This window comes from Centroberyx gerrardi, chromosome 23 (genome assembly GCF_048128805.1).
Source record: "Centroberyx gerrardi isolate f3 chromosome 23, fCenGer3.hap1.cur.20231027, whole genome shotgun sequence".
Taxonomy (NCBI): domain Eukaryota; kingdom Metazoa; phylum Chordata; class Actinopteri; order Beryciformes; family Berycidae; genus Centroberyx; species Centroberyx gerrardi.
In genome coordinates, this window is record NC_136019.1 from 16,438,635 (window position 1) to 16,452,247 (window position 13,613).

Below are 13,613 nucleotides of genomic sequence, written 5' to 3' on the forward strand. Positions count from 1 at the left end.
TGCTTGTTGGTTTTCTGAAAAGTGACATTTTGTACACTGCTTTGGCAAAACTGCCTCTGATAAACAGTCATGCCAGTGAAGTCACCGACTTGACAGACAGACAGAGAAATAGATGAAAGGATGAGGGGAAAGGGGGATGAGATGAGAGAGGAAGGATGAGAGGGGAGGGATGAAAGCATGACAGGAGAGAGAGAGAGAGAGACAGAGAGAGAGAGATAAGGGATGAAGGTTAAGAAGGGAGAGAGAGAGAGAGAGAGAGAGAGAGACGGGAAAGGATGAAGGGATTGGGTGCGAGGAGTGGCAGGGATGAAGGGATGAAGTGAGAGAGGGAAGGTGGAACGAGGCAAAAGGGAAAGATGACAGGAGAGAGAAAAACAGGAGGATGAGGAGAGTGATAAGTGAGGGGATAAGAGAGGGATGGGAAAAGTGGGGTGAGAGGGTAGAAAAACAAGAGCAGGGGATGAGATAGAAGGGAAATATCAAGACAAGGAAGGGAGATTCAAATCAACATGGCATTATTGTATGGATTGAAGGTACGTTTTGAAGGAAAGCATCGACCTTTAGGCAAATACGCACTTTTATCAACTGGAAAAACCAGCCCATTTCCCACTGAACATAGCTAATGAAAGAAAACACATCTAATGATTATACTTCAGAAATTTCAATTATTTTTAAGGCCTTAAATATTGATTATTTCAAAACTTTTCCAGACTTTTCAAGCTGGCTTTGCATTGTCTCTAAAGCCCAACAGCACTCTAAATAGTGGACACATAGAGCTGTTTCTTAAATGATACTAAAAATGCACTTGGAAGAGGTCTTACGTAAACACACACACACACACACACACACACAGGAAGTGATGCAGTGTATAGAGGTGAGGTTGGTGACTTAGTGTGGGCCAGCAAACCTGGCAGCAGGTGGCTGGCACAAACTCAGGTACACAGGGTCAGACATGTACACACAAACACACACACACACACACACACACACACACACACACACACACACACACACACACACAGAACACACACACACACACACACACACACCTGCCGAGCTCAGGTACAGAAGGCCAGACGGTTACTCACTTGGCAGCGTAACGCCAGCCCTTTGGCAGCTTATCTTCAAAAGATGCCCAGGTTTTGTTCTTGGTGTCCACATAGTATTCGTAGATAGTGTCCTGAAAAGGAGTTCGATGATTGTTGGTAAAAATCAAACAAGTTCAACGCATAAACGTTCATAGAAGGCAAATGCTGGTGCCGGCTAACGTATCTGGAGATTTCAGCCTGTTGGACAAATAGAAGAAGGGAATATAATATATTATCTCTGTCTGTGGTGTTCTTAAAATAACTGGATCAAGCCAAACAAGCTCATGTAAACAAGTGTTCAAAATAGACTCGCAGTCATACAGCCTTTAATATAATACAGGGTATATTATAGGGTATACCACACCGTATTTTGTGTTTACAATTCACATCTGAACCCTGAATATGATTTGTGTTTCTTGGAGGAGAAGCATCTGCCTCATTTGTCTCCTCCACCTCAGCCTGTATCTAACTACCATCATTAGACTTAGGTTGGCCATGTTCAAATCGCTGTCTTCCACAGTCGCACAGATGGCAGTCTGGGAGCTTGTACATCTGATCCAAGCGTACACTTTATGAGAGTGGAGCAATAATCAAAGAAAAGCAAAAGTTTTTTCGCTCAGTGCCCAAGTATATAGGCTCATTAAAAACATTTTGGAAGATTTACCTTTATAGACGAGCCCATGGCAAAGCTAATTTAATGTCAACAAATTCTATACATGCCGATGGTGGAAGAACATGGATGGCGAGATCTGTTATCTGTCGGAGAGTTGGAAAGATTTTCCTGGCAAAAAGTGGCAATTACTAGCTAACAGAAACCATGTGTGTGTGTGTGTGTGTGTGTGTGTGTGTGTGTGTGAGGCTGTGTGGACCTTGTTGGGAAAGGTGCCCTCCATCTCCCGTAGGAAGTTGTCCATCTTCTTGCGTCCGTCCTCGTCCACGGAGGCGCAGACGGACCAGATGAGGCTGAAGATGAACCAGAGCTCCACCAGGCGACCATGGTGCTCTGCGTCTGCCGGGTTCACCTGGAGGGACGGAGGTGGGGAGAGAGGGAAGACGAGGGAAATGAATGTTTTCACAAAGGGTTCGTTCTTTGGGGGTTTTAAGAAATTGTGTCAGCCTTTTGTTGTTGTATTGACAATGCCTGTGGAAGTCAATGGAGATGGGAATCATTTCTCACAAACAAGTTAATCCCATGTTTCCTCCAATTTGTTGCTAATGAAATTCTATGACTATTCCTTTTTTCTTAAATTGCTCTTTCTAACATACCAAGTCAGGTTTTTACTCATCACAACTATAACGTAGGATGTGATCAGGCATGAAATATGTAATTTGGCTTATTACTCTTCAAAGGTAACCACTCATATAATACACAAATATTATACATATTATACTTGTGTCTAAAACTTAATGTGGTAATAATGTATTGATGTTAAAATGCACATGGCACCTTTTTTTTGTTTAACCTTTTTTTTTTATTTGGGAAATTAGACTGTACAGGACTATTTAGAATATATATGCATGCATGCCTTATATTTTTAATAAGAATGCCTGAAGTTTCAATGTATGTGACTGTACATTTGTGGAATTGTGTATTTTTCTGTTGATACATGTTATTAATAACACATTTAATTATTATTATTATGAGTAGTAATAGTAGTAGTAGTAGTAGTAGTAGTAGTATTAACAGCAAAATAGATAATTCATGTTTTATATATATATGTTATATATTTATATATTTATATAAGCTGTGCTAGTGTTTCAGTGTATGTATAATTTTTTTTGAATAGTTCACTGGTCTCCATTCCGTCCTTGACCTCTATTCCCAAGGAATATGGATTATCAAGTTTCTATAATTGTTCCCAAATTCTCTTTGCTCGAGAGAGAGAGAGAGAGAGAGAGAGAGAGAGAGAGAGAGAGAGAGAGAGAGAGAGGTTACTAATGGGAAAAAAAAAAAAAAGTTTTAAGGACTGCTGGGAATACTGCTGCGATGAGAATCACATTGCGACAGTCATGCAGATAGAGCACCTGAACCAGAAAGAAAGGAGCCAGAGAACATGAGAGGGAAAAAAACCAAGAAGTGAGACAAAGTTTCTGTTGAACCGTTAAGGTATGCAGAGTTCCACTAAACCACTGAGGGAATCAAAGGCACACAACAACACATCGAGACAAAGCAATGCATGACAAAAAAAAAAAACACTGTTGCTTCTCCCTCCCACTCTCCGCTTTACTCACCACAAAACAACAAGTTCCAACTCGACTGGCTCAAAGTTTTCAGCCAAAGAAGGCAGACGGTGATAGCGAGGGTGTCGATGATAGCATAAAAGATGGATTAAAAACATCTGATGTTTATGGTACTTCCATTTCACAGGCGGTGACAGGGGGAAAATATACAGCACTATGCAAATGATAAAGCAATGGGGTTCTTATATTTTGTCAAGAACTTTGAAGGGGCAAAAAGTACGATTTTTACAGTTCCACAGCAAAAAATGACCAGAATTTGTCTACGGGGGGTTAATAGGGTTATTGATCAATACCAATGATTATTTAAAACTCCCCACCCATTGGAATTTCAAGACACTCCCAATCTATTCCTCGCCTACTCGCATTTTCAACTGCCGTGAGAAACTGCCGTCGCAAGACATTTCGGTCTCAAGCCAAAAATGCGAATGAAAAAGCAGTATTATTATTACAGTATTTTGCATCATGATGTATCACCTCTTCACCAGACCTCTCCGTTCTAATTAGCTAGCTTTCTTGTCTGTATTGTGAAAATGTGACTTTATTATTTGTGTCATTACTCAAGGGGACAGTGCGTATCTGTCTTGTGTAGGAGGAGATAAAGGTCACATATTACTTAAGGGTGCTTTAAATTTTGAACTCTATTTTCCTTGTGTGTTTTTTGGCATTCTATTCAGCTGGCCTCGGGATGCTCTATGGCTTGCTTTCAGTCACGATATTTTGTGTCGCTGATTCAATTCAATTCCACTGAATGCTTTCAAGGATCAACATAAAATAGCTGCTGAAAAACGGCCATGAGTGTGAGCGGTAAGAAGATGCGATGGGGGCGATGGAGGGATTGCATGCCGCTGGTCGTACCCCGCTGGATGAGGCCAGGGAGTCGTAGAGGCGGCAGAGGGAGGCGACCCCGCTGAGCTCGGTGACGGGGACCAGCTCCTTACAGCTGCTCTTCTTAAAGGCCAGCGTCTTCTCCGTGTATTTCTCAAACAGACGCTTCAGATGCTCCACCTCGGCCTGCGGAGAGGTGGAGCAACGGAGAGAGGGATGGATGAAGATGGAAGAGAGATGGAACACTTGCCTATTTGGTGAATCTCCACAGACTATGTAATCCTAGCCCAGGCTTCGAATACATATAGACTAGTTTTCACACAATTAGTAGTAATTAGGAGTATCACTTGAAACTCAGTGGACTTTTTAGTGACACATTATAGTCACTTAATAGGAAGAGTATCAACATTGGACTATCCAAATTAAGTGTGACCCTATGTGTTGCAAGGTTCCTTCAAAGTCTCCAATTTAAAATTTGAAATTGTCTTAATTTCTTAATTAGACTTGCAGATTCAATACTGTATGCCGGATACCGGCTGGATTATGACTGTCAAGAAGACCATATTACTCTACGGCCAGAGATTATTCTCAAATATCACATGTGAAATGAGGTCTACAACTACATAAAATGTAGTCATATGTGTATCGGGACTGAACATCAGTGTATCCTATAGACTATTATTATTCTACACTATTAATACTAAACTACCGCAGACTTTTTGCATAATTCCGAATCTTTACAAGACGTGGGAAATGATCAAATACATTTTTCCATACTTTTCCAAATTTCCAGGGTCCAGCTGATTGACTGACCGCCCCAGACCACTATGAGCGAGTGTGTTGTACCTTGTGTCGTTTGTCCAGCCAGGACTGCACAAAGGGCTTCCATCCCAGATCAGAGTAGTCGTTGTAGACCATCCCACAGCGAGACACCGTAGCTGGAGAGGCTACTGCCAAGTCCTCCACCTCAAACAGCAGAGACACCTTGAGAGAGCAAACACAAACACACAAACACACACACGTTAAAGTTGAAGCTCATTGCGATTTGCAATAGTTGTTCTGTTGCTGTTACATAGTATGCTACAAACTACTGTCTGCTTGCTTTTTAATATTGATAATATAAGATAGACATTTCACTCCTTTAACTCAACTGTGAGCTATCAATCTTCATCAAGATTTACAGCACTTGAAAAAATCATTTTCTACAAATCATGTCTATATTGAGCAGTGTCTCATTAATTAATTAAGGAACTAAAACATCTATTATCATGAAAATGATAATTTATGAATTTTTACATGTTAGCTGCAAAATTTCACACAGCTCCCACAATCGTCTTCTTGTATTATTCACATGTCACAAGATGTATGGTGATGTGTATAGCTAAGTAATTTCCTGATTGCAAGACTGGATTTTTAGAATAAATAACACTTTGTTGTATAAGCAGTGTTTCTATGTATGTAAGTAATATCCTGTAATCTGCCAACTGTATTCTCCACTGAAGAGAGGAAGGCAGCTGAACAACTAGGGAGCCAGAAAGCTGAGATCGCATTCAAAGAAACTGCTAACTAATTAACATCACAAGTGCGGTCACAAGTAATGGATTGTGTTTTAAACAATGAATGCTCACTCATGTATGGAAACGCTCGCTGTCAGTATGTGCAGAGAGAGGAGAGGAGCGTCTCTCAGTGAGTCAGTTTGTAAGGTTGATTTAATGCTCCCTCCATCGCCTAATCATGTAAAACACACAAACACGGCGGTGATTTGTTGGCTGCCAGTCCTTCTCACTTCTAACGTGAGCCAGACTGTCAGCTAAATGGATCAAGCCACTTGGATGTTCCGGCTCCTCTTTCGTTTTAAGCTATTAATCCAGGCCTGTCTTTGTGCTTTTCGCCTTGTCGGATTTACCAGACGGAAACCCCAATCTGTTTCCTTTGGAGAACTTTCGCTCGCAGCCTCAAACACAACCGCTTTTAGTCATTGTGCACTTTCGCACAAATCGTGTTTTCGATTTGGCATCATTTGCGCTCTCCGCCAAGTGGAACCTGCGAACGCCATGTTCCCGATTGTTTGAAAACATTTGAATTGAGGTCTAAATGCCTTCGGCATGAATCCACTGTAGGACTAAACAGCATATGCATTTGTTTCTGCATTATACTGGTCTGGATTTTACCTGTTCAGGCATGGAGATTCGCTCTCCGTTGATGAGTGTGAGCACTTTGTTGTCATCCATGACGGAGTTCATACTCTCTATCCACAGCGTGTCTACGGGCCCGTCAAACACGATCCACTTCTCATCCGGCTTCTCGTCTAAAGGATGGAGAGGAGAGGGAGGGTGTGTGATAGAAGGAGAGAAATACAAATACAGTCAGCAGGTTCATACCTCAATACGGGTTGTGCTAGCATTTGTAGAAGATTGTAGGAGTGCCACACATTACTCTCTGCCGTATCTTCCGCCTCCACTCACTCTAATTTGCACTTATCCTATAAAAACACACCTTCTACCCTCTCCTTAGCTCTTGCGTTTTACTTTCTCTCCTGCACTTGTCTCTTTCATAATCATTCTAAGGTCACAGGGATATTGTCTTGGCTTTGATCTTTGTACTTCTCACTATTGGTTGCGTGCAATGTTGGCAATCTAGGAACTGGAGCGTATTCTACTGTTGTGCTCATTGTAAGTCACTCTGGATAAGAGCTAAATAACTAAAACGTCCTCTAAAACTTTGCATCTTGTGGGAGAAGCAACAGTGGAGCATCAATGCAGAATTCATGCAAAATTTGGACTACATATCTATTCACACATGGCACTCATGTATTACTGTATCAGCCAAAAACAGAACCAAAACATTACTCTCAAATGTCCTCAGTAATAGCAACCCTAGTTTCCTATTTTGTCCATGCTACTTTACGTCATGCTGATATTGAAGTCCCCTCACACTGGCAGCACCAGTTTGTTTCATTGCAAACCAACAGAGAGCGAGAGGAGCCACGGCAACTTCAAATGTGAATGAGACCAAACCAGCGATAGGGAGAGACAGACACACACACGGTGGAGGAAATACAAACACACGTTTGACAAGTAAAACTGTCACGAGCCTTCTGGGATTGAGCCTTTTGGCGAATAAAGGTAGGAGGAAAAGATAAACAAGTCGAGCTGAACGGAGGAGCAGTCAAGCGCGCAAGCACACACATACACTATCGCACACACATGCATCCACTGACACACACCTACACGCATGCTCACACACATGGACACACACACACACAAACAAAGCAGATGGTACACTGAGGAGACCCAACTGCTCCGCAAATCCTGATTGATATGAATAAGAAAAGGGGGAGAGAGATTTCATGGTGAGATCTGAGAGAGGCGATGGAAATGTGACAGCCTCCCAGATGATAAAGTCCTGAAAAAAAGAAGATATCAAGGAAAAAAGGATGCAAATGAAACACACGTGCGCGCACACGTACACACACACACACGCACACACACACAGAGACAGGAGTGCCAGCGGGTGATGGGATGATTGATTGATAGATTGATTGGCGGTTGTGTCCCAGCCGTCAGAGCCGTCTCGTCTCGGTGCACGGCGTGCAGTGCACAAACACAGCTGGGAGCAGGCGGAGGTGAACAGGTGATCAGAGGGAGAACAGTGGAGAGATAAATATCGCGTTACCGTGATAAGAGGCGGAAGGCATGAAAGGCAATGAGTTTGCGGGAAGGGGAACCGGCGGAGCAATTAGAGGTGGGGAGATGGAACAGAGGAAAGGAGGGAGGAAGTGAGGGATGTGAATAGGATGAATGGATGCAAGGAAAAGGGACGACTGTGTGTGCATGTGTGTGTGTGTGTATAACCTGCACAGGTGTGTATCATAGAGGCAGTATGTTTTTTTCATGCTACTTCTCGTAGCCCATGTCAAAGCTGCCCTACAAGTCCTTGGGACTGATGGGAGTCACAGTGTTGCAGAGGAATAAAGCAAGGGAAGAATGGATGGATAGATAGAAGAATGGACGGATGAGTAAAAGGGAGAGTGTACACCCAGCATGCAACTCTATTAGGAGCTATGTGGCAGCTGATAATGTAATAACTGCTGGATAATGTAATAAGTTGTCAAGGTGTAATAGAATGTCGCTCCAAATAAAATCTGATATTGTAATAATGTTTTTCCTGACAAGTATATAAACTGGCACTTATTACATTATAAGGGGTCTGTCATTTTTTTTAAAATTACTACAGTCTGAAGATGATTCAGGTTATATTACATTTTCAACCCATTTCAGGGAGCATTTTTTACAACCTGACAAGTTATTACATTATCCAGCATTTATTGCATCAGCTACTACAAGCGACTTCACAAAAGTGTGACTTAAAGAGAAAAATTTGCATGTCCACACACGGGTAAGAAACGTCTGGCATTACAAACGCGGCGCAGAGATCTTTGTGGTGGGCTGACACACTGGCGCAGGGAACGGCGGCAGCAAATGGCACTGGAGGGCACCGGGGGTGGCGATGACTACATGGTGGCACTAAAGAGCCGAAAGAGGGAAAAAAGGAAGGAGGGTGGAAGGAAGATTAGAGGAATGTAGAGTGAGGTAGAGTGGTGTAGAAGTAAGACAAAAGGCGCTGTAAACAAGGCTGGATAATGCAGCTATTTGTGGCTGTATCCTAAAGAGGTTCCGGGGGAAAAAAGGGGGCAACACCAGATACCTCGGGGACGAGGGTGAAAACTGGGCTAAAGAAAGAGAGAAAGTGTGATAGTACAAGGTAGAGGGGTGCGGTGCCAGTTTGGCGCCTGTCCATGTTTAGAGCTGGACAGAGTGTATGTGTTTATGCATGCGCTCGCGTGTGTGTGTGTGTGCGCGAGTGTGTGTCGCGCCGCAGTGTGTGGCACCGCCGGGGACAGAAGACCGCATCGGCGAAAAGAGAGCAAACACAGACAGAACACACACACACACACACCAGAACACAGAGCCAACAGCAGCCAGCCACAAAATGGTAGCTAGGACAAACAATCTGATAGCGGCTTGAAGAATCGGTACCTAGACAAATTGAACGGGAGCGAACAGAGAGATTAGAACTACCGTCCCAGCGGTGAACTAGAGCGGATGAATGCTTGGTGCGAATAAAAAGAAAAGGAAAAAAAAAACCAAACAACGCACATGAAACAAGAGCGAGGCACATGAACAAACGGCGCTTCCCTCAGTGGGCCCTCGCTTTGGTGTGCATGTGCGTGTATCTGTATATACGGTGGAACATGTCCGAGTGTGTGAGCGAATGCCGAGGCGTGCCAAAATATGTGTTTGCGAGTAGCGAGACGGTGCCAAAATGTGTGTGTGTGCCCCAGTGGGACAGCGTTGTGTGCCAAACAGTGTGCTGGATGAGGGGCCTGGGCAAAGGCCTGCAGGGAGAGAGAGAGAGAGAGAGAAAGAGAGAGGGATTGGAGAGAGGAGGAGGGAGAGAAGGAGGGAGAGAGAGAGGAGGCTCAGGTAAATAGGGAGAGAGCATTTGGGTGAGAGAGAAAGAGAGAGTCGAGGAAAAAAATAAGAGGGGGGAGGGTAAAGTGAAAGTACGATAGAGGGAGAGCAAGAGAGAAAGAAAGAGAGAGAAAGAGAGAGGATTTGGCCCTCCTCTGTCGGTCCTGGTATCTCCAGTGAACAGCACACACACTGGGCCTCAACGGACCACAGAGATGGAGAGAGCGGGGGATGAGAGAGAAAGAGAGGAGGCAGCGGATGAAAAAGTGTCTTGAGCCGGCTGGCTGGCAGGAACCTGCCTCTGACTCACCCACCTCCTGCTACTCCATCTCTCTCTCTCTCTCTCTCTCTCTCTCTCTTTCTGTTGAGCAGAAAACCAAGTAGGGAAGAATGAGTTTGGGCAGGGAGAGAGAGGCTGTTAAGAAAGAAAGGACTCCGGAGAAGGCAACAGGGTTTCCAGGTAATGATGTGGAGGGCTAAAAAAGAGCGAGGGACAAGGTTTTTAGAGAGAAAGAGAGAGGGAGGGGGCAGATGGCTCTGATGGGTAGGACACAGCTGTATGAGAGACGCCTTCCCTCTGCGCTCTACACTTGATTGTCTGAGGGTTACTGTGCGTGTGAGTGTGTGTGAGTGTGTGTGTGTGTGTGTGTGTGTGTGTGTGTGTGCATGATTGTGCCCCCCGAAGCCGCGCAGATACTTCACTTCCAATTTCAGGCGACATGCCACTTCTATCTCAATCTATCTCTCTGTCTGCCTGTTTCCACCTTTCCCTAAATCTCTCAATCTTTTCAGAAGAGCTCCCAGGTCTTCTCCACTCGCTCGCTCTCAAATGTCACTCTGTGTTCCCTGCAGCATTATTGGTCCACAGTAAGCCAGCGTGGGCAAAGCTGTATTTGAACTGTGTTCTTCTCTCCTACACGCCGGGGCTGTGACCCGCTTCTCTCGAGACTTTTCGGATTTATTTATTTTTTATGGTGTTTTCCCCAACAGACACAAAATCCCGCATGTCCCTTTACCCTCCCAGCACTGACTTATGGTGTTTATCCATTGCACAAGGGCTGTAACTGTACCAGGCCTGCTGTAGGTATACAGCAGTATCAGCACGCTTTGGTTTTGCATTGGAATTTGTTTTGTCATAAATACAGGCAACACCTCTCATCTTTTAGCAAGATCACATATGGAGACGACAAAGGGTTTGGAGTAGAAAGGTGTTACGAGCCATTTGTTCGCAGTCTTGGATAACATCATGACCACAAAGCAGCGAGATGAACAGGTTGGGCATAGAGAACGACAACATGCATTGATAATCTTGTCTATCACATTGCAATTGAGATGTAATTATTATTGGAAACGGGTTTAATAAAAAGTGTGTAGATGTGTGATAATAAAGTGTGCATGAGTAGTTGCATGAGCTCATCCTCACTATAAATAAAGTACTGTAATAACTGGTTGAGCATATTGGGTAAGAAGATTTGATGATGATGAGCATAGCGTTACATAGGCTATTTTATCTCAAACCCTATGCTGTTTTCTTAATGTTTTACTTGGAGTTTGTACTTTTTCTAACACTTTGAGGCTTTTGTGATAAAGATGTAATGTATTTTTTTATATATCACACATTTGTGTGGGTGAGGAGGAATCCTAGTCTCTAAACCACTTCAGCAGATCTATAGGGATCTACTGGCAAGCCTAAAAATAAATCAATTCTTTGGAGCTGTCCGACGGTTGGGAATCGATTCGGGACCGGTCGCATTGGATTCACTTCACCGCCCACCACCTCCCCAACAACATGAGGAGCAATGCCATCACAAAAAAACCCAAAACAAGACAACTACCCTAGTCTAAAACAATTAAATAACCTTATAACACAAGTCAAAGTAGTTGATAGTCTAATTAGAGGGTAACTGAACCTAGGCTGACTTACCTTTCTTTACCGTTTAAAGTAACATTTGGCTGAAGTCCAGTCTCAAATAATGATGAATGTATTAGACTGTCTGCTGCCATGAATTTGGACTAACTTGCTGTACAAACTCAACATCTTGGCCAAATAGGGTCCGTCAGATTCGACTTGTGCACTTTAAAGTATCGTTCAAATGAACAATTGATTTGTGAATCGACCCATTGCTACCGTGCATGTGGGCGTTGCATGGTACATTTATACAGTACGGAGTGAAGCATATTAGAGCTACAATACGGTGGGCTGGCTCAAATCGATCCATTTCCACAGCGGCTTCACCTACGCACTCCCACAGCCTACAAGCCTTGGAAGGAAATGTTACTAACCTACTAGCCCACTTCTCTGCCCGGACTAAGGCGGAAAGTGTTATTTTCTAGTAGAATTTGAATGAGGACATAATGATGGTGGCAGCCAAAAGCGCACTGCAGGGGCTAGTTCCAAAAACAAACTGGAATTCCATGTCTGCCTACAGCATGTAGGATTTTTTAACTTCATTCAGTTTAGTTCAGTTTAATGTTGTGACAAAAGCCTTAGGCGGGACGGAGAAGCGCGGGCCAGTTCACAGCGCAGCGAGGTTCGGTTCCCCCCCCCCCCCTTTCACCAAAGTGGCAGCGTGCGCGGTGGGGAAAAAAAGAAAGCGAATTTGTCTGAGAAGGGCGTTTTTGATGTGCTGTCTGAAGCGACTGATCACACAGAGAAAGGCTGGGGCCGGTGTGCGCGATGAAAGCCTGAACCAGTGTGTTTCAGCATAATAAGGCGCCTGCTGAAGACACTTTTGAACTACTTCCTCATGTACTTCCGACACTCTTTTTCACCGCTTCCTGGCCCGCGGTTCTACGATTTCAGGCACTTTTCCAGCGACTTTGAGAACAATTTTAAAAGACTTTGCGAGTGAATCACTGAGTCTTGAGGTGGAACGTTTTCAGACAAGATTAAGACATTGTTGTCACTGGAAAAATGATCAATCCCCAGTGTGTGCGTTCAGTGAGACCGGTGTGTGTTCAGAGGGTTCGGTACCTGCGCAGGCCGATCTCATGAGGGAAGAGAGCACGCCGTCGGTCCACTCGTTGGTGGAGAGGTTGTTCTCTCCGTACAGCTCTCCCAGACTCACCGCCTTGGGGTTCAGAGGATATTCCTATTGTCCCACGGGGCGACGAGGAGAAGAAGAAGACAAAAAAAATGAGTGCATGGTAACTGAGTGCCAGCAGAAAGGAGGGCACACACACAGGAGGGAGAAAACGTTAAAGATGTGGAAAAAATTGCTAGAAATGCTTGTTATTGTCAGGTCGTATCGCTGATGATTCGCTTGTTTGTCAGCTACCGAGATTTGAATGACAAAAAATCAAATGGATTATAATTTAACAGTAGCTTTTCCATTTTTCGAGCGAGGAACATCTGCTCTATTTTGTATGCAGGTTTCAGTGGGTGTGGATGTTGCACTCGTGAAGTGACAAAAAAAGTGAGTGCATGGTAACTAAGTGCCAAAAGAAAGGAGGGCGCACGGAGAGGGAGAGAACGCTAAAGGAAAACCGATACAAATGCTTGTTATTGTCAGATCACATCGCCGATGATTCGCTTTGTTTGTCAGCTACCAGGATTTGAATGACAAAAAATAAAATGCACTATAATTTAACAGTCGCTTTTTCAAGGAACATCTGTTCTACTTTGTGTGCAGGTTGCGGTGGGTGTGGATCTTACACACGAAGTGACAAAAAAGTGAGTGCACGGTAGCTGAGTGCCAACAGAAAGGAGGGCGCACAGAGAGGGAGAAAAGGTTTAGGAAAACTGATACACTGCTTTCATTCTCAGAGATTAGCAGCCACCAAGGTTTGAATGACAAAAAATAAAATGTACTATAATTTAACAGTAGCTTTTCAAGGAACATCTACTCACTGTGGATCTCACACGTGTGAATATGCAAGTCAGGCAAAACTGCAGGAACAATCCTAAAGTCAGTTAGGCGATTTGTTAATTACCATGAATGTCCTAATTTGCAAGTAAGGTTAATGGCAAGTTTGTGGGCTTGTG

The 13,613-nt window shown here is 43.8% G+C and overlaps 1 protein-coding gene across 1 annotated transcript in view; it reads right to left on the minus strand.

Annotated features, from left to right (window-relative positions):
• The window catches only part of dnah2 (dynein, axonemal, heavy chain 2), a 161,477-nt gene that overhangs the window by 50,489 nt on the left and 97,375 nt on the right, over positions 1 to 13,613 (minus strand). The window contains exons 43-48 of the mRNA XM_078291720.1: positions 12,603 to 12,720; positions 6,326 to 6,462; positions 5,001 to 5,138; positions 4,185 to 4,340; positions 1,958 to 2,110; positions 1,089 to 1,180 (exon numbers count right to left, since the gene is read on the minus strand). Of these exons, the coding sequence (XP_078147846.1) occupies positions 1,089 to 1,180; positions 1,958 to 2,110; positions 4,185 to 4,340; positions 5,001 to 5,138; positions 6,326 to 6,462; positions 12,603 to 12,720 (794 nt within the window). The remainder of the gene's footprint in view (positions 1 to 1,088; positions 1,181 to 1,957; positions 2,111 to 4,184; positions 4,341 to 5,000; positions 5,139 to 6,325; positions 6,463 to 12,602; positions 12,721 to 13,613) is intronic.